At 42.9% G+C, this 25,368-nt stretch overlaps 1 protein-coding gene across 1 annotated transcript in view; it reads left to right on the top strand.

The window, feature by feature from the left end:
• Positions 1–92: 92 nt before the first annotated feature.
• rab2a (RAB2A, member RAS oncogene family) overlaps positions 93–25,368 on the top strand; it is a 28,059-nt gene continuing 2,783 nt past the window's right edge. Inside the window, exons 1-7 of the mRNA XM_068737534.1 lie at positions 93–304; positions 8,999–9,070; positions 10,629–10,696; positions 13,514–13,596; positions 15,081–15,173; positions 17,137–17,248; positions 22,688–22,756. Coding sequence (XP_068593635.1) covers positions 259–304; positions 8,999–9,070; positions 10,629–10,696; positions 13,514–13,596; positions 15,081–15,173; positions 17,137–17,248; positions 22,688–22,756 — 543 coding nt within the window. The 5' untranslated portion in view covers positions 93–258. The remainder of the gene's footprint in view (positions 305–8,998; positions 9,071–10,628; positions 10,697–13,513; positions 13,597–15,080; positions 15,174–17,136; positions 17,249–22,687; positions 22,757–25,368) is intronic.

The following is a 25,368-nucleotide window of genomic DNA, read 5'->3' as shown; positions in this document are numbered from 1 at the left end:
TTGCAATAAAAAACGGAGTAACCGCGCCACAAAAATATATCGTGAGTTTTCCGAGCAGACCCTGAAGACATCATACTGTAGCGTGGCGAGGGCGGACCGTGTGACGTAGAGCCGAGGCTCTGGCTGTTTATTGTTCCTTCCTCAACACCGACAGAGAAAAACAGGCTAACAAGCTGTCAGCCACCTTCTTCACACGGTTCACACTCGGTTTAACGAAGGTGTAACGCGCGAGACAGCTGACTGCACAAACCAGGGGCCATGGCGTATGCGTACCTCTTCAAATACATCATCATCGGAGACACGGGTAAGCCGCAGCAAGTGCCAGCTAGACTGCCAGTTAGCATCCAGCTAGCTCTTAGCTATTGGTGTATTTCCGCAGTGTTGGATAGTCCAATGACGTGGTAAAAGCAGAGAGGCAAGGGGTGGGATGACAGCTCCAATTCTTCAACGTTAACATACGTATATTGTATAATAAACACCCTGACAGTGACAGGAAATAAGACACAGACACTCTAACACAATATTTTCCTAAACTACTTTCGCGTAGCAGTTGTTGACACAGTTGGGCCTATTGTCCGTTTGCGTCGAGGGTGGGGGTGTTAGCCACACGGCTAGCCTAGCTGACTGCCTAGTTAGTATTAGCGGTTTCACTAAATGTTTAGCAAACAGCTGTCCCAGCGGCATTTCACGGCTCATTCGTCTTGTTTCATAGACAATGATAATAATGATAATAGTTTCTTTTTGTCGTGGACGCATCATGAAATGACACATTTCACATTAGCTTAGCTTCTTGTCACAGAAGGCCAACACGTCAAGCTAAAGCCTATAAAATTCCCTAAAATGGCGTAGAGCACTTTCGTTATTTCTGACCAGATGTTATCGTTAGCTGTCTGTCCTGATGAGCGGCCTGCTCGGTTAGCTCGCAGAATAGCAGCAGGTGCACTGGTGATACTGCTGCATTCTAATGATGCTGCCCTGTGTTTAAACACAACAGTCAGGGTTAACTGCAGCTCTCAGGTAGAGGGAGACATTTATGAGGATTATCCAATACAGGAAGCTAAACCAAAGACATGAGCTGAATATACAGTCAAGATCCAAACAGGTTTCTCCACTTAAGGTAATTAAGTTATTATGGAATATTGTTATTCATGCACTTACTTACATTGTTAGTATAGACATTCAAAGCAAGGCAGTTATTATAGTGGAAGTTATTTAAACACAGTGGGGAAAGATTCATAATGCGCACACGTGTTGACTTATTTTAGACGATCACTGTGGTGGGCTGGAAGTTTACTACAGTGATGTTGCGAAACCTGTTTTTGCCTGCTGTTGTTGTTTATCTCTAATAGTGAGTGCTGAAGAGAGATGCAGCTTAGCTTGATTACATGCAGGTCTACACCAGAAATACTCTGCACAGTCCCGTGTGCAGTACACGCATCTAAAGCAGTGTGTGTTTTTCTAATTTGGTCGAGTGTGGTCCAGGCTCCTTTAAGGATTTCAAAATCCAACATGAGAGGGTACAAATGATCATTGCGACAACAGGTTTCCGTTTCACAGGTATTAGCTTTAATCGTTTGATAATGTAACCTGGGGGGAAATAATATGAAATGTCTGTGTTGGTAGTTCAGAGCCACCCTAAAGTGTAGTGTGTGTGTGTGTGTGTGTGTGTGTGTGTGTGTGTGTGTGTGTGTACACACACACACGCTTTGAGATAGTTTTGACTGCAGAGCTGATGTCTTCAATTGCATTTGATTGTACAGGTGTGCGTGTTATTTTGTGCACCTCCAATAGATACACACTGTAACATTACACTTGCTCCTAAATGTCATTGTGGGTTGCCAGAAAATCCCAAACACTTCTCTGCTGTACTGAAGCCCTTCCACAAAACAACACAAGTTGCAGACATTGCGTACGTCCACGTTTCGCTCTAACATCATAGGTCCTGTTGTCCCTTTTGATTGGATAGATAGAAAGAAAGGAAGGGAAGACAGAATATATTGTGGACCTTCAGCTGTTTGCTTTTACAAACGTATTCAACAGAAATGAGTTATGGAACAGCAAAGGTAAACGTCCTGTAAAAAAGATTCAGTCTCCTCATAACAGCCATTTCCTTATTGTGTGATTTAACTAGTTTTGGTTTCTTTTTTTGGGGGGGGGGGGGGGGGGGGGGGGGTGACGACGACGACCTTGTCAGAGTTCCACAGAAACTTCCAAAACTTGTTTTTTTTGCACAATCGGTAAAACATGGTTTTATTACTCTGAATGTAATGTTTTGTTCTGCGTAAAGGAGCCAGTTTTTGATATCACTTTACATAATCCCACACTATTTGGCCGTGCTATGTCTGGCCATACCCTGCTCACATTGGACCTAGAGGTAAATCAGTATACACTGAGATATAATTGAGGAGTAAATCTAGAAAAAGACACGAGATACAAAGAGACGAGATATTTTCGAAGCACTAACACAATATTTCCAATAACATTTCTGAAATAACATTCATTTTTCACGAGCAATGAACAGTCCGCGTCTCAGCATATCAAAAGTCATTCTGGTTCTGTCAAATATTGATCTGATTGTTTAACTTGATCAGAGTTAAGTGAGTTGATTAATCCAAATACGACCTGACACAAGTCACACATTGTAGTGAGTAAGAGGAGAGAAGAGGAGGTTGTTTTCACGAAGGTTAACGCTAAGTTGACACCAGCCCAAAAAAAACATCAGTTGGTAAAATTATGCTAGAATAATTATTTATCTAATAATCTCTTTTTATGTTAGGTTTATAAAATGTTTTTTAAAAAAAGTCCAAATTTGGTATTTTTACTTGGCATCTTTGAAGCTGTAACCAACGATTTACTTTTATAATTGAATAAAACGATTAAAAACATTAGAATGGGTCATTTTATTAACGATAGTAGTACTTATAGTTTACTAATGATATACTTAGAAGCAATTGTTTCAGCATGATTATCATTGATAGATGGAAGTGATTTTTTTTGTTAACCCAGTAGCCTCTTACCTTTTAGAAATGTTATGAGGTTTATCAATTATTTTCAATTCATATCAGTTTTTATTGTAATGAACCATCATTTTGCTCCTCTACATTTTAAAATAACCTGTTTTTTACCACTGCCCTCCGAGAATGAGGAAGACACCAGTCAGTTAAAGCAGATGAACCTTGTAAAGGTTTGCACAGACAACATTTTGGGGAGGAAGAAAAAAACTTGTTGGCTTACAACCTAAGAGTGCAGTTTGTTTGTTTTCAGTGTAGCTTTGTACCATAAATGTCTGGCCTGTATTCAGGCTTTCTTTTTCATTAGTTGCACACAGTTTTGTTCCTAGTTACATTACATTACAGTCATTTAGCAGATGCTTTTATCCAAAGCGACTTACAATTCAGTATCTATCTACACACCGTAAACGCTTTAAATTAACCCAATTTTGGGGTTAAGTGTCTTGCTCAAGGACACATTGACATTGCCGGGGGATCGAACCACCGACCCTCTGGTTGAAAGGCGGCCCTGCTCTCCACTTAGCCACGGACACCCGTTAGTTGCCGATCCTTAACTAGTTCTTGTAGCTCTTTACCTTTGAGGTATACCTCGGGTATTTTAGGACGTCCTTTGACTTAAAAGGTGAGTGTGTGTGACACAGTCTGGAAAGTTCTAATCTAAGATATTCCTTTTCACGTCACTGTGTTCTGGTTACTGTAAACACATATTCCTTTCAAACAAAAGGAGCCTATAGTGCGGCTATGTTTGTGTTTTTTTTTAAAATAGAGACTGATTCTCAATGTGTCATTGATCCTTTCTGAAATGTGTGAATGCGTCTTAATGCTGTTTAACACGTATTCTGTACTTGCAACATACACTTTATTAGGTACACCTTGCTAGTACCGGGTTGGAACCCTTTTGCCTTCAGAACTGCCTTTTAATTCTTCGTAGCATAAATTCAACAAGGTGTTGGAAACATTCCTCCTTCCGTGATAGCATCACACAGTTGCTGCAGATTTGTCGGCTGCACATCCATGATGAGAATCTCCCGTTCCTCCAAATCCCAAAGGTGCTCTATTGATTGAGATGTGGTGACTGTGGAGGCCATTGGAGTACAGTGAACTCATCGTCATGTTCAAGAAAGCAGTTTGAGATGATTTGAGCTCTGTGACATGGTGCATTATCCCGCTGGAAGTAGCCATCAGAAGATGGGTCCACTGTGGTCATAAAGGGATGGACATGGGCAGCAACAATACTCAGGTAGGCCGTGGCGTTTAAACGATGCTCAAATGGTACTAAAGGGCCCAAAGTGTGCCAAGAAAATACCCCCCCACACCACTACACCACCACCAGCAGCCTGAACCGTTGATACAAGGCAGCGTGGATCCATGCTTTCATGTGGTCTACGCCAAATTGTGGCCCTACCATCTGAATGTCGCAGCTGAAATCAAGACTCATCAGACCAGGCAACGTTTTTCAATCTTCTGTTGTCCAGTTTTGTTGAGCCTGTGTGAGTTGTAGCCTCAGTTTCCTGTTGTTAGCTGACAGGAGTGGACACGGTGTGGTCTTCTGCTGCTGTAAATTCCACGTGTTGTGCGTTCAGAGATGTGTTCTGCGTACCTTGGCTGTAACGAGTGGTTATTTGAGTTACTGTTGCCTTTCTATCATCTCCAACCACTCTGTCCATTCTCCTCTGACATCAACAAGGCATATTAGTCCACACAACTGCCGCTTACTGGATATCTTCTCTTTTTGGGACCGTTCTCTGTAAACACTAGAGATGGTTGTGTGTGAAAATCCCAGTAGATCAGCAGTTTTTGAAATACTCAGACCAGCCCGTCTGGCACCAACAACCATGGATACATTGAGGGTCTAGCTATAGCTGTACTACTCATGATACTGACACTCATCATAATCTAACTCGATGGACTCTCATTAATGTTAGCTGTTACTTAGCCAAGCAGGGCTGTGCTGTCCACTGGCTGCTAGCGGCTAACATTAACCAGCTGTCCTACAGATTTCAACATGGGTTTGTTGTTCACAATGTAGCATTATCAGAGGAACAAACAGGCTGTGTTATAGTGAATTTACTGTATCCTTTTGGATGTTAAGGCATCTGTAAGGTACGCGCGATACTGTTTAAAAACCAGTACCCTCTTCGGCAGGGACTCGGTACAGAAGTGTTGGTTCTCGTGACATCCCTAATGAAGACACCTCAGTAGGAGCTCCTGTAGGAGGACAGACTAACCCAGCAGGGATTGCAGTGCAATCGGCCGACCTTGCTCAGCCTCAGGTTACTGCTGTAAGTGAGCAGAGCAGTATCTCAAAACTCCATCAGTCTGCAGCACGAACCACTGATGAATGAAGAAAATGAGGCAAAACCACCTGGAGCATCCGGCCAAAATGAGCCTCTTATTGATGCCTCATTCTATTAATAGGAAAGGCTCCATCGTCATCATTGACTTTCCTGGCGGACAGCCTCGTCTTAAAAGTACTCTGAAATCACCACTAGACACCCCCGTAGAGAAGCTCAACCCAAATCTGCTTTGATTCTACTGTTAATTGTATTAGTTTGTATTAGTTGTGGTATTCATTTTCATTTATTTTTAGCCAGAGTGAAGTATCTCAATACATGTTTGATGGATTGCCGTGAAATTTGGTTCAGGCATTCAAGGTCCCCAAGGCGCCACCATCCGGTCAAACTCTCGTCCTGTCCATCAGTACTCATGTTACTCGCTAATATGCATGCTAACGCGCTACGCTAAGATGGGGACCTGCTTAACATCAGCATTTTAATATTGTCACTGTTGGCATGCTGGTGTTAGCTCAAAGCTCCAAAATGAATCTTTCATCGCTCAACACGTTGTCCCCTGGATACAGTAAGTACAACAGGGATGCCTTCTACCTGGTCAAACTGAAACACAGCTAAAGCCCGCTCTCTAGGACTGACGGGCTCCAGTTAAAAGATCAACCGTCTGTCTGTCCAGGTTTCCTCGTGTGAAGAGCAGAGCTGTGGTTTCTGTTCAGTCTAGCGTTGCCACGTTGTTCATCTCCTCTTGACGTTCATGCAGAATATTGCTCTGGGTTGTTTTTGCTCTTAAACCCATGTGCTTGTCAAAGCTTTCTCGTGGTTGGCATACATATTTTTTTGTTATCTACTGTAGGCCTACCACTTACAGTGAATGTGCTTATCTCATCTGCCCTCTTGTGCTGAATCAGACCTGTGTTTGCTCAGCCGGAGAAATTAATCCACCTCCCATTCGTCCAGTCAAATATCTCGTTAACCTGTTCTCTATAACCAGCCGCTCGCTCACCCGGCAGGCTTTTTTTTGTTTCATGAAAGCCTTTCCACATTCAGAATTACCCACGCGTGATGAGAAGCGTTTATTCCCTCATTCGAGAAGCTGTGACATAATAGTTCTCCACTCAGGTGATCGTAGCCACTCTCACCATCTGAAGGCACAGCAGGTTGTGATTGCTGCCTCAGGTGGTTTTCTCCTGCTCCGTATTGCAGGTGTCATGTTGTCGTCATAACACTCACGGATCGGATCAGCACAAAAGAAAAAGGGACAAAATCTACCTTTTAGAGATCCCTGATCACGTTACTAATTGCTGATCATTGATGATTCATATTGGCAGATACATACATCCTTTGTTGTTTGATTAGAGCAGCTGGTCCTTCTTTATAAAAAATGACAATTCAAATGATAGGGAAATAAAAGAATTTTGTGGATTAAAACAAATCTTGTTTTAATGATGTATTATTAGAGCTAATGTAAACTGCTCATAATTCATCTATAATATCTATTTATGTTGTTGTGAAAACACTAAATTTTTTTTCACGAAAAACTTAATTTCACGAGATTACATGTGAACGCATCCTGATTACGTTATAATATATCTTCTTCCAATACTCGTTCACTGAAGTGAGCCTTCGTTCGTTGACCGTTAGCGGTGCTGCTAACGTTAACTAGCTCTTCTGTCAATTTAAACGAGGATTGGTTGTTTACAATGTAACATTATCAGAGACTAGAGAAGCATAAATGATGTCCAGATGTCATATTTTACTAAAGTAATCCACATGCTGAACCGTGAGGCGGGGTCCGACGGTGGTCCGTTACACCACTATGTGCTTGTGTTTTGACTCCCTTAGCTGATTGTAAACATGTATGAAATGTAAGCTGAACGTCTGAATGTCTCCTCTATGACGGCTGTAGAGCAGTGTGCTGTCAGCAGGCGTCTGCTGACTGTGTGATGGAGGTCACAACGACACAATTATTACACCTCCATATAACCGCCCTCCTCGTGGTCCTTCCCTCCGTCTCTTGTCGTCATCATCATCACGCAAGGACGCCTGCCTAGCAACGCCCTGCTGCCTGACGATGGTAACCCTTGGAAACCACGAATGAGGAAGACAACGTCCCCCTCTGCCACCTCCTTTAATGTCTGTCCACCACCCCCATCTGGCCTTCTCATCAGCATCCTTCTCTTCTCGCCCCTCCTCCATCCACTGCCTGTTTACAGCTCATCAACCCACGGCTGCAAAATGAGCATCAAACATCATCTATTAGACACTCTTGTCCTTTTCTAAGAAGCGCCATACTTTGAATTTGAAGCACTTTTAATATTAAATTGAGGTGAAGATGATTCACTTTTTTACAATAAAAAAAAACATCTTGTCACAAATGGACATTGAAAAGTTCTTTCTTAAATTGTCAGTCCTTAAGATGTCAGTCCTGGGTGATTTAGAGTTTCTATTTGAGTGAAAACAAAGGAATTATGCTCAGAGTTCAGCAGTCTGGAATTTCCATACTAATGTCATTTATTTTGTGGGTGTTGTTGCCACTTTGGTGTGTATACAATGGAGAAAAACTCTTAATACATATTACCTTTTCCATGAATGTTGCCACAGACGCCAAGTTTTTTGCAGAAATGCAAATATTGCAATACTTAAATCAGGTTTTTCACCCCTAGGCCTGCAACTGATTTAATCTATCGATTGTTTATTAATTGATCATTAGGTCTAATGTCAGAAAATAGTGACGTGATATACAATATCTATTTTGATATATGTTTCTCTCTTTAATTTTGAAATCAACAGTAAGTTTTTCATGAAAATTTCACGTGCAACGTCTTTTATTTTGAAGTCGGCTCTTACACGTTCTTACCGTAATGGCTGTAATATGCACGTACCTCAAAACAACTTGGGTTCTAGTTTAGCCTTCTTCTTCACAGTGGAGGCCGGAATCTTCCATCACCGTTACCGAAAGCTGCAATACGTCGAGTATATTGGATATATGGCCGAACCCCGAGGTGCGCTTTGCTGTTGGTGCCAGTAACAAGGATTATAACAGCGTGTTGTTTCACCTTTGGTAATCAGGCCATGTATACTGAAAATGTTCATTGTAGACCTTCTCTTCAGACACTTCATAAACAGGTTGCAGTGCACCAAACCTGTTTTTAGTGTTTGTTTTTCAAGCATGTGTCAAGGAAGTAAAAGAATCTGTTGACATAAAACGCCTTCGCACAAATACTCCATGAAGCTATTAGAAGTCATATGTGGAGGCGTGTTAATAATGAGCCCATAATGGCTACACACACACACACACACACACACACACACACACACACACAGGCGCTGCTAGCTCACTAACGGTTGGCTCAGGCTAGCTGAAGCCATGTTGGAGAAATGGTGTAATGGGTCAGTGACTCCGATATTCCCATGTTTACTTTTGATGAGTTAAATGTATGAGACATTAATTATTGTTGTACATCTGTAACTTCCTACAGAGCGCCGTTACATTCCAACAGCAGAGCGTCTCGGCGCTGTGTGGGAGTTCACATTGACTCCATCATGATGTTAGTGGCCTGTGTGGTATTTTATTCTCAGCACATGTGACGCCGTTGGAAATGGAGTAATTGTGTGTTCATGCTTGTTTATGTGAGACTATATAATCACTGTTCCAGCTCTTTTTAATGGTGTGTGTGTGTGTTTGTTTTTTTTCAGGTGTGGGGAAGTCATGTCTATTACTACAGTTCACAGACAAGAGGTTTCAGCCAGTTCACGATCTCACTATCGGTAAGAGCGCCTGTCCTCTGCACACATCATCACTAGAAATGCATTCATTAAATGCATGAAATGTCATCATCATTCAGCATTCACTAATTAAACTCATGCTTCTTGTTAGACAGCAGCACAAAATGATTCAAAGTAATTAGCTGTGGTGGGTTGTTCATGTTCAACCTTTAAGTTACTGGATCACAGTTAATGTAGTTTCAGATCAGCAAAAACTAAAACATTCAGACGTATCAAATCACATCGAACTAGAAGAGAAGAATCTCTGCGTCTTCAGAATACATCTTGAATTCTCATCTTACAATTAAATTATAAAATACTTTATCGTCTGCTTTTTGTGCGAGAAAGGTAGAAATTTTGCTTTGCTTTGCACGTGCAAATTCTACTGTTGAAAAGGGTACATTGAAACTAAAAAGAATATGAAAAATATCACATCCAGACAGGGCATGTTTAAAGACATTTGCATACAAACTCAATACACAATAGCAGCTACATTAACAGGAGCACCAGGTACTCGATGGTGAGGACTGAATCAGGTTTAAATATAAAGATATACAGCGCTGTGTGCTGAAGTAGCAGACCGTCCTCACTAATGAAGATATTTTATGGCAGTGCAGATTTAAGATACGGCTCGGGTCCTCTCAGATTCTTCCTCTTAAGCGTTGGACGGGGGGGTTCACCTCAATTACAGTAAATCACTTTTTATTAATCATGAATGTGTTCTCAATCATGGGAAATGATATTTGAGTTTTGTTAAGATAGACTTATAATTGTGATTGTAGAGAAAGCACAAGGTATATGAAATCTGTCGGGCGAGGAGTGTAGTGTTAATAGAACAGCTGAAATGAGTTTGAAATCTCACAGTAGTGATCTAAATCCTCCCAGCTCCAGACACAAAAAGAGACGAGGCTATCACGGCTGCAGGTTACTGATATAATATCGGTAGTATTATACCGGTATAGTATTACTATAATATTCTGTAATAGACGTTACAGTTTACTCATCTGTGTGACCCATGTACAATGGATGAATGAGCAGTAAAACATGTGACCACACTCGCTTATACATGCTGCATGATGCAGCAGTTTAGAGCCCAACCAACATAATAGTATGGGCCAATATAATCATGTGACTTTTGCTTTATCACAGCTTGCATGTCACTTTTGGTATATATGGTAACCAACAATGTGTAATAGAGAAATGTGACACGATTGAGGTCATTTTGTGGGAGGGAGGGAGGGAGGGAGGGAGGGAGGGTGAGGAAATTCTGTGATAGATCAGAAGACAAAACGGAGTTCAAACAGAGGTGTGTCTCACTCACAGGTGGAATGTTGTGTATTACTACTTTACAAAGTGTCTCCTTGTTGTCCTGGTTCCTGTCTGAACTAATAATGCTCATAATCAGTTTTTGTTTTAGATGAGCTCTTTGTGACTTGAAAAATTAATAAACAGGAAATCATTTTACTAATACACGTGTGTGTGTGTGTGTGTGTGTGTGTGTGTGTGTGTGTGTGTGTGTGTGTGTGTGTGTGTGTGTGTGTGTGTGTGTGTGTGTGTCCAGGTGTGGAGTTCGGAGCGAGGATGATCACTATAGATGGCAAACAGATCAAACTGCAGATCTGGGATACGGTAATATATCTATTGTGTGTATATTTGTTTGTTTTTTAAAGGAGGCTCTCCTCATTGTGGCAGCAGATTCTAGACTCTGTAAAGAGACCTGAACAAATATTTAATCATCTAAATGCCAGGCTGTAAATATGCGGCTGTCTCTGAACTGCAGACGTCCGAGATCTTCAACTTCATCTTAAGCTGTGATTCAGTAGTTGGAAATAATCTGAAAAAGTCTCCAGAAAGCTACATTTTCTTAGTGAATCTGACAGAATTTTCATAGAAATATTTGAGTATCGTTTTATAGTTACATGCCCTGATTCATGTTGAATGAATTACAGTGTTGTATATGTAAAAACAATATATCTGGAGCTCTGTTAGATGATAAGACGGCTTACTCATAAATAAATTTGTACTCACTTTGGCAACATCTTTCATGTGGTGTTTATGCTGTACAGAGAGTTTCAGCTTTACTTATATCCCTCAAAACTAATAAAAAACAAACGTGCAATTTTCTAGTTGAAGAGAGAAATATTAGAAGTGCAATGGTTTCTATTTTTTCTGAATGACTATCATCCATCTGTGGAGGTACTGCCATAACGTTAGTAATCATATTAAGGCCGTAAACACACCTGATTCTTCAAGACAGACAGTGTGATGTTCTGACCGTGTCTGCGTACGCTGCTTCCTGTCCATGCAGTTAACCAGTAGACCAGCAGGTGGAGGTAGAGCTCCATGGAAAACCAGTGAGAAGGCCCACAGCAGTGATGTCAGTCCTGCTGCTCAAAAGTTTTCTATCTTACCAGCTAGTTCATCGCCTTCACCTGGTTGTCCAGGTGTCGTGTAGTCCGTGATTAGATCATGTTAATGTGACAACCAGCAGGGCTCACTGATGCTTGTAAGGCCAGTAAGGCGGCCAGTTTCCCTTAATTTAGCTTATAACCTGATAACTACTGGTTCCTTTTGAAAGAAAAACGCAGAATGCGTGAAATACCAGAGTGAGTTCTGAAAGTTCCGTAATGCAGCCTGCAACCACTTATGCCGTATAATGAGCACAGACTGGATGTGAGAAGTGGACGTACTCATCGAGATGTCACACGTCGGTTTGTGGACTGATGTTATGAAGCCTAGAATCTGGCGATTTGGCCGTCGCCATGCTGTTTTTATTCTGCAAGCAATGAACAGGAAGTGACCATATTTGGAATGTGGAGACATAGAGACACCGTATACGTCTCTGGTAGAGAGAGACCTGTCAATCACTGTGTAGCCCCGCCCTAAAGCAACCCCTGCTTTATGGTCTGTTTGACTCTAAATGGACCATAATGTACTAAATGAACATCATGCTGTGTTGAAAAAGACTTAAACTAGAGATTGAGACCATAAACTCATGTTTACAATGTTTACTGAGGGAATAAATCAAGAGAGAAGTAGAGTCATTTTGTCATAGACTTCTATACAACCAGAGGAGTCGCCCCCTGATGGTTCTCCACGTTGGCTTCACTCAGCAGAACCGGAGGTGGCCACCTGGTTATGACATCCAAAATATAATGATATCTAGTGTCATATCACTAAATCGATATATTGAAGCTTCCTTTCGGCGCCCTAATGAAATTAACATATAGACCGGACAGAAACGTACAGACCGACATGCATAACCGTTGACTTCCCTACTTACTAGACTTGTACAAAACACCCCACCAAATGGCTGGAGAAAGTGTGTGTGTGTGTGTGTGTGTGTGTGTGTGTGTGCTCACACACAGGCATGCAGAGCAGATGGCAGACAGACACAGCGTTCCCCCCCCCCTTCACCCTTATTTATCATTTATTCACTAATAACATTACCGACTGGTTGGCCGCTCCCTGACTGACTGGTGGCCGCCTAACTGGCTGTTTGGTTCACTGACCGGTCCTCCGGCTGACTGGTTGAGCAAGTTACCGGTGTTTAGCTGTCTTGACTAACTGACTCAGCGACCGGGTGACTAGTTCTCTGACTCGGGGAGCAACCAGACTGAGGTCCTGGGTGACGAACTGGCAGCCTGGTGCTCTGATTGCTAAGTGATTCACTGACTGGTTGTGTTTCTGACTGACTGTCTGGTTTTTCAGATGAGGTCAGAACAGAGCAGTGCTGCAGCTGCTAGCATAGAGCAGCGTTTTGTTTTCTACCCTGGCCCGGGCGAAACACAGACAACATTGTTACTGTACATGGGATGGAGACAGAGGATGAATGGAGGGGGAGGGGGGGGTAAGAACGCTAGATGGTGAAAGGGGTGATAGAAAGAGTGGAGGCCCGGCGATTCATGGCGAAAGAATGAGAAGATGAGTGATACAAGGAAGAGACGGAGGAGGCGAGACAATGAGGGGTGATAATGGAAAGGGAGAGTGGGGGAACAAGGTGACCTGGAGGGGGGCTACAGGTTTAATCCACATGTCACCACAGCCGATGTGGCCTTCCATGTTGTTCGTAAATAAGGAAGCTGGGAAGTTCTACACGCGAACGGATAGAAAGAAAGGGATTGTGACGATGTAAGAGACGGAGAGAGAAAGAGAGAAGTCCATTGTATCCAGTTACAGGCTCTGCTCTGTCCTGTCCTCTCTCCAGCTGACGGAAAACCTGGAGCCGGACACTGCTAGAGAATCAGGGCCGACACAGGACATGTCTGGGACTAGACTACATAAACAGGACCGGTAGATAAGCAGGACTGGTGGGAGGAGGACCTGTAGGACAGATGAGGCCTGACTTTTTTTTCCGGAAAGCAAGGGGACCAGCACTTGTCTGTGGTCATTTCAATTATTCAGCTTTCAATTTCTGTTTATTAATATATGTATGTGTTTCTGCAGGCTGGTCAGGAGTCGTTCCGGTCCATCACCAGGTCTTACTACAGAGGAGCAGCAGGAGCTCTGCTAGTCTATGACATCACAAGGTAACAAATATCAATCAGAAGGAACCTCAGCACTCTGCAGCCAGACTGCATTCAGGAACATTGTCAACTTGGATGAGAAAACTTCGAAATCCCCCTAGTTCAACCTGTCCTATCACAAGCATCCTTTCCTCACCATGGGAAGTCGCCAAATATTGTAGATTAGCATGATGTTTTAGAGTTTTTAGACATCGACATATAGCTGCACCAAAGAAAAGTCTGCATTTCAGGAGTTCACAGACGCATTTCCAGAAAGTATAAGCATAAATGCTAACACGACATGCTAACAATACCAATGCTAACAAGCTGGTGTTGTGCAGGTTTATCGTCTACCATGTTCAACATCTTACTTTTGCGTGTTAGCGTGCTAACCCTTGCTAATTACAACTCAACTTGAAGTCAGCTGAGGTTAAGGGGAATGTCATCCGTTTTGTAGGTATTTGATCATAAACACAAAGTATTGTACAACAACAAGAAAGACCTGATGATGGAGCTAGATGAACAGTTAGGAATCACCAGAGTGATTACCGTTGATCCTGACGGGCGTGAATGTGTGAACCCAGTTTTTATGGCAATCCACCCCCTAGCCTGAGAGTGGAAGTCAGAGGATCATCATTGTCTGCTAACCATGAACGTCTGAACCAAACTTTGTACCATTAAGGACATTTCAACCCGCGTTGGATGCATTTACACGCAGCTCTTTTGAGATCTGATAGCTATCTGGTGAATTGGGTATTAGCTGTTTCTCTTTTCAAACCCCAAGTCAGTCTTTCCATCAATTCAACGCTACGGTCTAGAGCAAAATATATTGACGACCACTGGCCAGATTGACATGAAATTTGTTATTGATCTTCATGGTCCCCAGAGGTTCACTCCTAATGATCGCCACGACCCTGTGACCTTTTTGTCCAGCACAACCCTCGGGTCAAAATCTCCCCTCCACCAGTTTTCTCTATGTAAAAAAACAGATTGGCTGGATGTCAATTTTTTTTACAATTGCAATCTAGAACTGTCCTTGACTTAGTCGCCTACCACTCAATTTGGTCAACTAATCTTTTAGTTGATTCGATCGATCGATCGATCTGTTAAAGTTTCTTACACAAACGCACCACTTTAAATCTTGTGTTTACCAGAGACGTCCTCATACGTTTCTTGGAAATGAGTCATTCAGCATGAAAAAGCATAAAAAAACGACTAATCGATTAAAGAAATCTTAGTCGACTAATCGACAAAAAGGGGGCTGCCCGAGTAGAATCCTGCGGTTTTTTAGCTGTGACCTAGCCTTTAGGGGCCACTAGAGGGACTCTAGACAGAATGCCTCGGGCTTGAGGACAGTAAACTAGAACAAGAGGAAGTGGCAAGAACACCATTCACCACACAAGGGAGAGTAAAATCTGATTTCAATGTGTTCTGTAAAGCTGCTTCATGATCGGCAGCAGGTGCTTCATCTCTGATGGTTTCTGTTTTATCTGTGCTCGTTTCAACAGAAGGGACACCTTCAACCACTTGACGACCTGGTTAGAGGACGCTCGCCAACATTCCAACTCCAATATGGTCATCATGCTTATTGGCAACAAGAGGTGAGACGCATCACTCTGTGACGGTCCTCCACAGGGCCGGACCGTCAGCTGTGTGTCGGGTTTAAAAGGGTTGTGCTGTTTTACAATGGTTTGTTTAACTCGTCCTAACTTTACACTGTAGCTTGTGTTCATGTGTTCAAATTAATTTAAATAATATCTCTAGTCAGATTTGAAATGAGGAACTCAGTGTGGCTAAGGCTGAAGTGCTCGACAACACCTCCGCAAAAAATCCATCAAAACGTGTGGCCTGATCGGGAAGGGTGTGCTATGACTTATGCCAGAGATTCTAAAAATGAAAATCGAGAAAACCTGCGAGAAATTCTCACATACTGAGATTTTGTATCATTCTCATTTTGTGCCATACTCCCATCTCGTCACTGGCTCCCTGTAGCATAAAGGATCCACTTTAAAATGCTCGCTGTCACTTACAGAGCACTCCACGGTCACACTCCTGCATGTGTGGCTGAACTACCTCGCCCTTATTCACCCGCTCAGGTCAAACGTGTTAAACTATCCGTCCGTCCCACACACTCGCCTTAAGACCCGATGTGACCAAAGTTGTGGAATGCTCTGCCTGCACCTCCACGGTTTGCTGAGTCTGTGACTTTGTTTAGAAAACAGCTCAACACACACCTGTTTAGATAAAATGTATGCTCCAGGTCTGCTTTCATTGTGTGTTTTCTGTTTACTGTGCCTTCTTAAATACGTTTCACGTTTTAAAAACTGTTCTTGTAATTATTGGCCCTTGTATGGTCACCTTGTGTTATTTATGTTTTCTTCTATGAAATACCGCTCCTGTTAAGCACTTGAAGACTTCTGTCTGTGAAAATACATTTTACTTACTTACTTGCATACACACACACACACACACACACACACACACACACACACACACTTGGGATTTTGGCATGAAAATCAACTTTGGGCCCATATTGACTCACCATACTTGATTTAGAGTTTGAAAGGGTCAACTAAACAAATAGGTATTTTGATAGCTCGCTCAGTTTTCATGAAATCACTGTTTAAGTTTCAGATTTTATAATGGGTGTGTATTGGACGATATGTTAGGGTAGAGAGGACCTTGAAAAAATATTCTTTAATTTTTCCAAACTCTCATTCCCACAATTTTCACTCTTCATCAACCATTTTAGGTCAAAACGTAGGAAGCCTTGTGCTGTCGCAGACATGCGTCATTGGAATCCAACGGACTGACACATTTCGCTCAGGGAGCCTGAAAGCGACATGAGCTCCAACCAACCGCTCCATTAGACTCCATGTTAAATCAGACCGCTAACTTGTCAAAGAAAGCAGATACCCGTTTTCTAACCTGCTCACGAAATAAAGATTACATCACCGCGTTCAGCAGAGTCTCACCTCTCTGATGACATCAATATGTTGTCTATTGGACTCATGGTTGTTGAATTGGGGCGAGGGCTTTGACGAGTAGATTTATTGAAAATCATTGTCTAACCTTTCTTAATTAGTCTGCCCCTTCACCCTGGTAACCAGTGACACATAGTCACACACCTGAGGTTACAGAACAGTGGTGTGTACGTTTTTGCTATGTCAAAATCTGCTGCTGTTAGAATTGCAGGAACTAATTCTACTGTGGTAATTACATCATCTTGTTCAATTTAAATGAGGAAGTTCACTTCTGCAACAGACCTGAGCTGGTTGACAACACCGACGGCCCAGGTACCCCACCATACATGCAAGACAACAAAGCCTGAGTCGTCTTTGGCTGCTCTTATCACTGATGTGTCATCATGAACATATCTTGGTTTAATTCAGGAGAGAAAAGTCGTCGTTTATGTCACAGAATTTCAGTGATCCTGACTCAAGTTAGCTTCCTCCTCGCTGTTTAGAGGGTGTACTAATGTACGAGGTTTCCGATTCTTTTCCTTTGGCTGACCATGAAAACGCGTTATGTCATTGTATTAACGATGTCTGTGTGTTTTTTTAGTGACCTGGAGTCGAGGAGAGAGGTGAAGAAAGAGGAGGGTGAGGCGTTTGCCAGAGAACACGGCCTCATATTCATGGAGACCTCAGCCAAGACTGCCTCTAATGTCGAGGAGGTAATAATACACACACACAGTACTTAGATATACCCAGATCTGCTTTTATTCAGGCTACATAGACTCGTGGTCCACTGATGAGGGTTTGCCAATGGCCGATATAAAATGTCGATATCATGTTTGTTTTTGCATCCAATAAATTACATCAATCAAATAATAACAAATGAGACACAAAGTTGCTGACTTTATTTTCTGCATTGTCTTGTTTGCTTCAGTGGATCTGCACTTTGTCTGCAGCGCAGTTATGATTCTCATCATTATGACCTATTATTGTTATTATTATTGCTATCCCTATAGGGAAAAAAGACACAGGATGACACACATAAATCTCTTCTCATAAGACGGCTCTACACCAGGATTTCACGCTGTTATTAGTGCTGCATGTTGACTTGTGTGGCTGCAGTTGGTCCTCTTTTTTGGAACACAATGCAAGCATAAACTTCACTGGAGACCATATCTTTGAATATGTCGGGATGTGTAAATCACCAAGCCTTTATCGGGCTGCAGTGATGATTCGTCACGAGCACATTGTTGAACAGCATCATGGGTAACGGGGTTAGACCCATACATTGGATGATACCAGCTGTGATACAAATCACATTTAGTCCAATTTGTGTCCTCAACCTCTGATATGATGCAATATGACTTATTGCAAATTTACAGTATACATTATCAAGAGTTAACCATTCTAATGACAAATGTAGATTAGATTCTACACCAGTGTACATGAGTAAAATAAGGTTGTTTTTGTTATTTAGTGGTAATGGTGATTTACTGTTTGTAGCTGGAAATGTAGTATTTCAATTTTTATTTTATTTAAATGACATTAATTTTCTTTACATTCAAATAGTATAACATATAGCAATGCACAACAATATAATAAAGTACAAGTAAATGCAACAATAGGAAGGAAAAGAATTCTCACACCCACTTAAAGAAAGTGAATAAAACACGTCCATGTAGAACCACACACACACACACACACACACACACACACACACACACACACACACACACAGTGGCTAACCATAAGTCTGACAGATCTCAGGTTCCCTCACCACATCTGGATCTGTCTGTGGCGGACTCCGCCATACCCACGCTGGACTCAGACTGTCTTCATACATGGATTCACACATGGATTCACACAGGAAAACAAACAGACATAGAGTGTAATTGTTGATGGGGAAACTCCTCCGCAAGGCTAAAACCCCAAATAACCAGCAACAATACAGAGGACGTTTACCTTGGCGTCCTCAATGGCAGCTAGAGCCCCGCCCACCTCATTAACACCGCTGAATGATAAACCAACAACAACACACACTATCACAACAGTGAGTGTTGCTGGGGGTGTATTATAATGAGATGATGGATGATAAATATTCAATCAATGTTATTCGTTAGCTTTCACCATCTGACCCCCCCCCCCCCCCCCCCATCATGGGTCGCCGCCACGCTGGAGCCAAAGACCTTATTAGCGTCACGAAGCGCAGTTAGCGCGTGGCTCCGCCCTTCTTGCGGAGCCACGCCCCTGGGTGGTGGTGTGTGTGTGTGTGTGTGTGTGTGTGTGTGTGTGTGTGTGTGTAATGAATGCGTGGCGTTGTTCCTCGGGGAACCCTTTCTCACTTATCCAATCACATAAATAATCCCATCCGACGCCAGCCGGGCCACTGCAGAGAGTACGCATGTGTGTGTTTGTTTACATCGATTATTTTTCTCCCTACCCCTCACTATGATTGGCCTACATCATGCTGCAAGCGCACACACACACCAATGTTGAGTGGAGCTCTCTCCGGGGTTAAGAAGAGGGGGGAGGGGGGTGTGTGTGTGTGTGTGTGTGTGTGTGTGTGTGTGTGTGTGTGTGCGTGTGTGTGTGTGTGTGTGTGTGTGTGTGGTATGATTAATTTGTCTCATTAGTGTCCTCTGAATCCTCCCGATACCGCTCCTCTCCTCCCTTCCCTTCATCTCTCCTCGCTCCATCCCTCCTTATCCCTCAACGTCCATCATTTGCTCTTTACCTCCCTCCCATCCTCCTCCACCCCCCCCCCACTCTCCATCCACATCCTCCTCCACCCCCCCCCACTCTCCATCCACATCCTCCTCCCCCTTTCCTCCAGTGTGTCTTCCTCCTCTGCATCCTCCTGCCCCTCGTCCATTCATTTCTTCCTCCCCTCCTCCTCTTCCCTCTTCTCCATCATCTCTCTTTCTCTCTCTCAGCAGTATATCAACCAGTTATAGTTCATACATATTCATAACCTGCGCCCCGCCTCCCCCTCAGCGACACCCAGCAGCCAATCGGTGGGCCGGTTTTGTCGTCAGGGTCTGTGGGTGGACACTGGGCCGATGGATGCTCCTTAGAGAGAGGTTCCTGTAAGCATCCTCTCATCTCCCCATCCTTTCTTCTTTCCTTACATCCTCCCTTCCTCGAGACCCTTTCCCTCAGCCTCTGCTCATTTCTGTCCTTGTCTTTATTTTTCCTCTTTCTTTTACCTCCTCTGTTTTCTCCTCTATTTTCTTCACTTCTCTCATTTTTTTTGCTGCTTTGCCGCTTTCTACTTGTAACTATTCCTCTAGTCCTGGGATGGCTAAACTGAAATGACCCGCATTGAATTTTAAAAAATAAACTAGAATATGGTTTGATCATATTCCTAATAAATGTCACTGTATGTACATTTCACATCCTAGTTAAAACGTTAGTCAAGATGTGGACAAAGTTAGGGTTGTTCTTACATTGAGATTAGTGTCCTAATCTTTGAAGTGAACAGAAACCCATTTTTGTTTTAATTTGACTTACTTACAGTTTTACACATAACACCATAATATTTTAAGCATTTAGGCCATGCACTGTATTATAGTCTTCAAAAGTATTGAATTAATTTCATTTAAATTGCAGCACGTACAGAAATGCACCACTAAACATCTGTAATGAGGAACTATATTATTCTGTACATGGCCCACAGTCCAGTTTTCTGTTTCCTTCTTTCTTTTTCTCCCCCGTCGAACAATCCACACACATTTAAGTCTGATAGAGAAGGAAGTGTGGGGAGCCGTGAAGGAACCAGGGACACGGAGATATGTTGAAGGAAGGAAGGAGGACAGGAGTGAAGAGGACAGAGTGCACCAGGGAGCACCCTTGGGCTCCTCTGTCTATTTTCAGACTCTGTGTCAGATTAGAAGTTCAGGACATATTTTCAGGTCTTTAGTGACTCTGCTGAAGACGCGCTCTTCTTCTCGTTGTGACAAAGTTGCAGTGGGTGGTGGCGTTCCGTTGTTCCTCCGTAGATCACACAACGAGTTATCCGAGTTGCTCTCCACTTTGGACCCCTGAGACACTTAGAGACTTGTCCCCTGAGACATATGCAGCGATGTTGCAGTTACAGGCGTGTAGCTCAGGGAGCTTAATTCCACTTTATTCTAACGTCTTTGATCCTCGCCGTGTGTTCGTGTTTGTGTGTTGCTCAGATCTTCTTGTAGCAGCTGTCGACAAGAAGAAGCAAATCTGCAGCTTCTATTACGCTCCTCTGAAAGTGTTCAGAGAGGTTTGCTTCTTAAAACAGTCCACATCTTGATCTCTTTAAGTCCCAACAAAACTGCTTTTTAGAGCATCTTCCTTCATGAAACAACAACAAACCAACACGTTGAGCAGCAGTTTGTCCTTCTGGGGGACAGACGAGTCAGCAATGGTTTTATTTCAGAGGACTTGAGCGTCCTACAGCTGCTACTCAACAAGTGTCAATAAGTAAAAATACATTGTAGTAAACTTAACTAGAAAACAGTGTCACCATTACAGAGTTTGTTCAAGAGGGAGCTCTCACAAGTTGGATTTTACTCTGTGAAACGTCCACATCATGTAAGGGATCCAAATCAAGACCGTTTGGTTTTTATAAGAATGACTATTGGTCAAAATAGCGTCATTCGATATCTAAAAACCCGAACCTCCATTCACTATCTGCCTCAGAACTCCAGAATGGGTCGGTCCTTGTGGTTTTAGACGGATGTTGTGGAGCTTTCTCTTACTGAAACATCGGCTTGGTACCTCTGTGCAGTGAGTCTGGTCACCTGTGGTTCACCAAGAGATCCCAACTCCTAAAACCTCGACTGTAAAGACGCGTGTTCATTTGTGAGCTTTAGGTGGGCTGCTAGGAGTTTCCACCCAGACGTTCCAGGTCATTTTAGGACCAGGATTACTTTTGCAAGGAAGTAAAAGGTTCCTTCAGCCCATTGTTGTCTGCGTTTCCATAGCGGTGTAAAGACCTGTGAACACTAACGGATGAAAACACGACATGAGACGAGGGCTGCCGGTGGTCGCTGGGTAAACACTCAGTTCAGTGTGTCTGCTCTGTTCCATTACAAAACAGAAGAGTCTACCTGGCTTTTTATTTCACTGCTGCATAATATTTGACGAGATGAATGAAATCCAGAGGAGCGTCTGTCTTCACACTGAATCATCTGTTGAGTTTTGTTTTTTTTACGCTTATTTATTTGCACTTAAATGCAGTGAAATAATCAGAAAATACCATTTATTTTTCTCATTCACTGCCGTCTCTCTCTTTCTTCTGCCGCTCGCTCTCTTCTGCTCCTTTTTTCTTTTTTTCTTTTTTTTTTAAACGAGCCAATAAAGCCGACAGCAAAGCCTTATTTTACTTTTAATGTTATCGAACAAAGAGAAATGCTCTCCACTTGTCCTAAAATGGTCCTGAATCAATACTAAAGTACTTCCTTTTTTTATGAATGAAGTGATGGTCATCCCTGAAAACCCCACCCTAAAAGTTCCTGTACTTTTAGAGAGTACAAAAAATGTCTCGGAACTTAATTTAGACCCGTGGTCCTTCAGGTCGAAACACAAAAGGTTCCTAGTCCCTGGGGAATGTTTTTGTGGTCGGAATAGGGGCTTTGTAAAGGGCCGAACTAGCAGTTTCCCACTGCTTCCAGTCTTTATGCTAAGCTAAGCTAACTACATCCTGTCTCCAGCTCTATTTTGAATGTGCAGACATGAGATTCATACCGTTCTTCTCATTTCCCTCTCAGATTAATAGAACTAATTCTTTAAGAGCCGTCATGATTTAGCTCCTGTTAGAAATATTATCAAACCTTTATGTGTTTTAGCCCGTTTTTACTAAAAATCACATATACCGTTTTTTAAGTAGGTGTCTCTTTACTTAATGCGATGGCCGGTGCTCGTCTTTATTTATGTCACAGTTACATTGTGGCCTTCAGGTGTTGCTGGGAACTTGAACATCCCAAACTTTACATCGTGACGTCTGCGTTTGGTTATTGTTTGTCTTAACTCTGACACGTGGAATGCCTGAGCCTTTCGCCAGCATCTAACACACACAAACATGGACTATTTGACAAATCCAAAGTTTTAGTTGTGGACATCCACGTATAACTTGAATCTCCTCCTCTCCCTCTGTCTTTTCTCACTTCCTGTTTCTATCTCAGGCCTTCATCAACACAGCCAAGGAGATCTATGAGAAGATCCAAGAGGGAGTGTTTGATATCAACAATGAGGTGAGACGCATTTTTTTTTTTCCTCCCTTCCTTCTCAAACCTCTCCTTTTTTTTTTTCTTTTTTTTTTTAAGGCTGTCACCTCCTCTCCTCCAGTCTTTGTTCTCCTCTCTTTCTCCTCTGTGTAGTTTTCCAGCAGTGTGTGTGGTTTGCCACGCTCCCTCTCTTCTCAAAAAGAGAGGGGGAAAAAAAACAAGCAAAGCAAATCTCTCTCTCTCTCTCTCTCTCTCTCTCTCTCTCTCTCTCTCTCTCTCTCTCTCTCTCTCTCTCTCTCTCTCTCGGCATCTTGCCAGCTCATAAATTCCTCACATCCCACAAGGTCTCAGTCATTCGGCGAGAAAACAAACACTCAGCCAGGCAGTCAGGACGTAAGCTTCATATCCAACCAGTCAGTAAGCTTCATATCCAGTGAACCAGATGGTTATCTTCTCTCAGCGGAACAGTTATCCATGCAGCAAGTATGCACTTGTCAGCAAGTGTTAGTCACACGACGTCCACATTCAAATCACCAAGCCCCCAAAAATGCACTTCACACGTAACAAGCGTCGTGCAACGTTGGCTTCCAGGTCGGCCTCATGAAGACCTCCCTCTGCTCAGAAAGCACCAAACGCTGGGATGAATCCTCTACTTTGTCTTCCTGCTCTGGTAAAACCTGGTACATTTTCCAGCATCGAGCAACTGAACAAGCATCAGTCAGCGCTCACATTGCTACCCAGAAAAACTGATGATCTTATGATAATCAATGTCTGGCAGAAGGATAACACATTGCTGACACTGTTTAAAAATGACGACAAGCGGAAGGCTGTCTTCATTACTTCACTGCTGCAAAGCACCAGACTACCCAGCCGCATTTCCAAAAGCTCAGTATTCCTCGTCACCCGATTAGGACCAAAAAAGAGAGAAAGGATCGAAGAATCAAAGATGATATGTGCCATGACGGGCCGCGTGATTTTGTGTGAACTTGTTTGTGTCCGTCCACGTGCGGTTCAAAGGGTACGACGGCACATGTGCAACCCGTCCTCTTACGGGTTCGGGTTATGTATCACAAACAGAACCGTGTGGATGTTTCTTTTCTGTCATTTTGCCCTAACTGATCAGGAGCACGTGATGTTTGTGCATGCAGACTACTGAAGCAGCAGCTGTTTCTATGAGCAGTAAACGTAACGTTTCAAAGACTAAATGTTGACATAAGAGTTATTTTTCTATATGACTTATTACATGATGAGCCAACATGAGGAGCCAACTTTTCCAGAGGTTGCTTTGAGTGTGTTCAAGCTCCATTCAGGAAAAATGAGTATTGGGCAAAGGTAAATTATATTCTAGTGATGTGTTCAAATGTATCTTGTAAAAAGTAGTATTTAGCCAGAAACGTGAATACATCCAGTTGTTTGATAGAGACGTTTACACAGCAAGATAAGACAGATGTTACAGAGAGATTCGTGGTTAACTTTTATTTTTACTTTTAACGTACTGGAATCAGTACCGGTACTCGGTATCGGCCGATACGCAAGTTCAGGTAGTGGAACATCCTAACTATCAATTGTTTGTGAGCTCAATAGATCTAGGTCTAATATTTGACCAGAATTTCTCTCATTTGAATTTAAAATTTTGATTTGTTTGATATTTGTTTTGATTGAAAATTGAAACCTTGTTGTGGTCAGAAATGCTAGTGGACAGCTATTCAGAGGCCTGGAGCCTTTAGGTGGGATGTAAGTTTACTTACCAGTCGTCTTCTTCTTCCTCTTCAATCTTCTTGAGGAAACTCTAAACCCCGTCGTAAATCATCACTGAAAAGATGTGGCGGTCCTCACAGACACGGTCCTCGTGCAACCTGCACACGCCGACACACACGTCTGTGAATGCAGACAATATATAAACAGAACACAGTGTGTGTGTGTGTGTGTGTGTGTGTGTGTGTGTGTGTGTGTGTGTGTGTGTGTGTGTGTGTGTGTGTGTGTGTGTGTGTGTGTAAAGAGTGTATATGTGGCCCTTTAGCCAGCCAGCAAGTAGCGCAGTGTTAGACAGGACTGGAGCTGGCCAGCCAGTGTTTCTGATTTAGTAACAGTAAGACGGAGGAAAAGCAGGCCGGCCAGCCAAACCACATCAGCTGACTGGCTGAGAGGGAGAGAGGGAAGCCCCACCAGAAATGTTGGCAGCCACTATGAGAAAACACTCACACACACACATGGCCGTAGCTCAATAAATGTGATTTAAAGGCATACAGTGTTTCCCAAAGGCACCACTGCTACTGAGTGTAGGAGGGGGAGTTACGCTGAGAGGGAGAGAGATAAATATATACAGAGGGAGAGAGAGCGAGGCTGGGTGAGCACCACAGTACACAGAGGGAGGGAGAGAGAGTTGAAAGAGCCGTGTCTCTCTACCACCCACCTGCCTGCCTCTCTCTCGGTTCCTCTTCTCTTATAAGTGCTTTTCATTTTTTGTCCTTGAGTGCTGCTGGTGTTTCCCCGGCCTTTGTGCCACGCAGCAGCACCTGTTGCTTGGTCTGTGATGTGATCTAATAGGAGCTCATGCAGGCGCTGTGCAGCGTTACAGGTAGAGCGTCGGTGTACGAGGTTCTTCAGGTCGTGGTGTGGCGGTCTGAAGAAACACACAG

This window comes from Cebidichthys violaceus, unplaced genomic scaffold (genome assembly GCF_023349555.1).
Source record: "Cebidichthys violaceus isolate CVI_PGR_0920_01 unplaced genomic scaffold, fCebVio1.0.p SCAF_8, whole genome shotgun sequence".
Classification (NCBI taxonomy): Eukaryota; Metazoa; Chordata; class Actinopteri; order Perciformes; family Stichaeidae; genus Cebidichthys; species Cebidichthys violaceus.
This window is presented reverse-complemented; position numbering and strand designations above follow the sequence as displayed.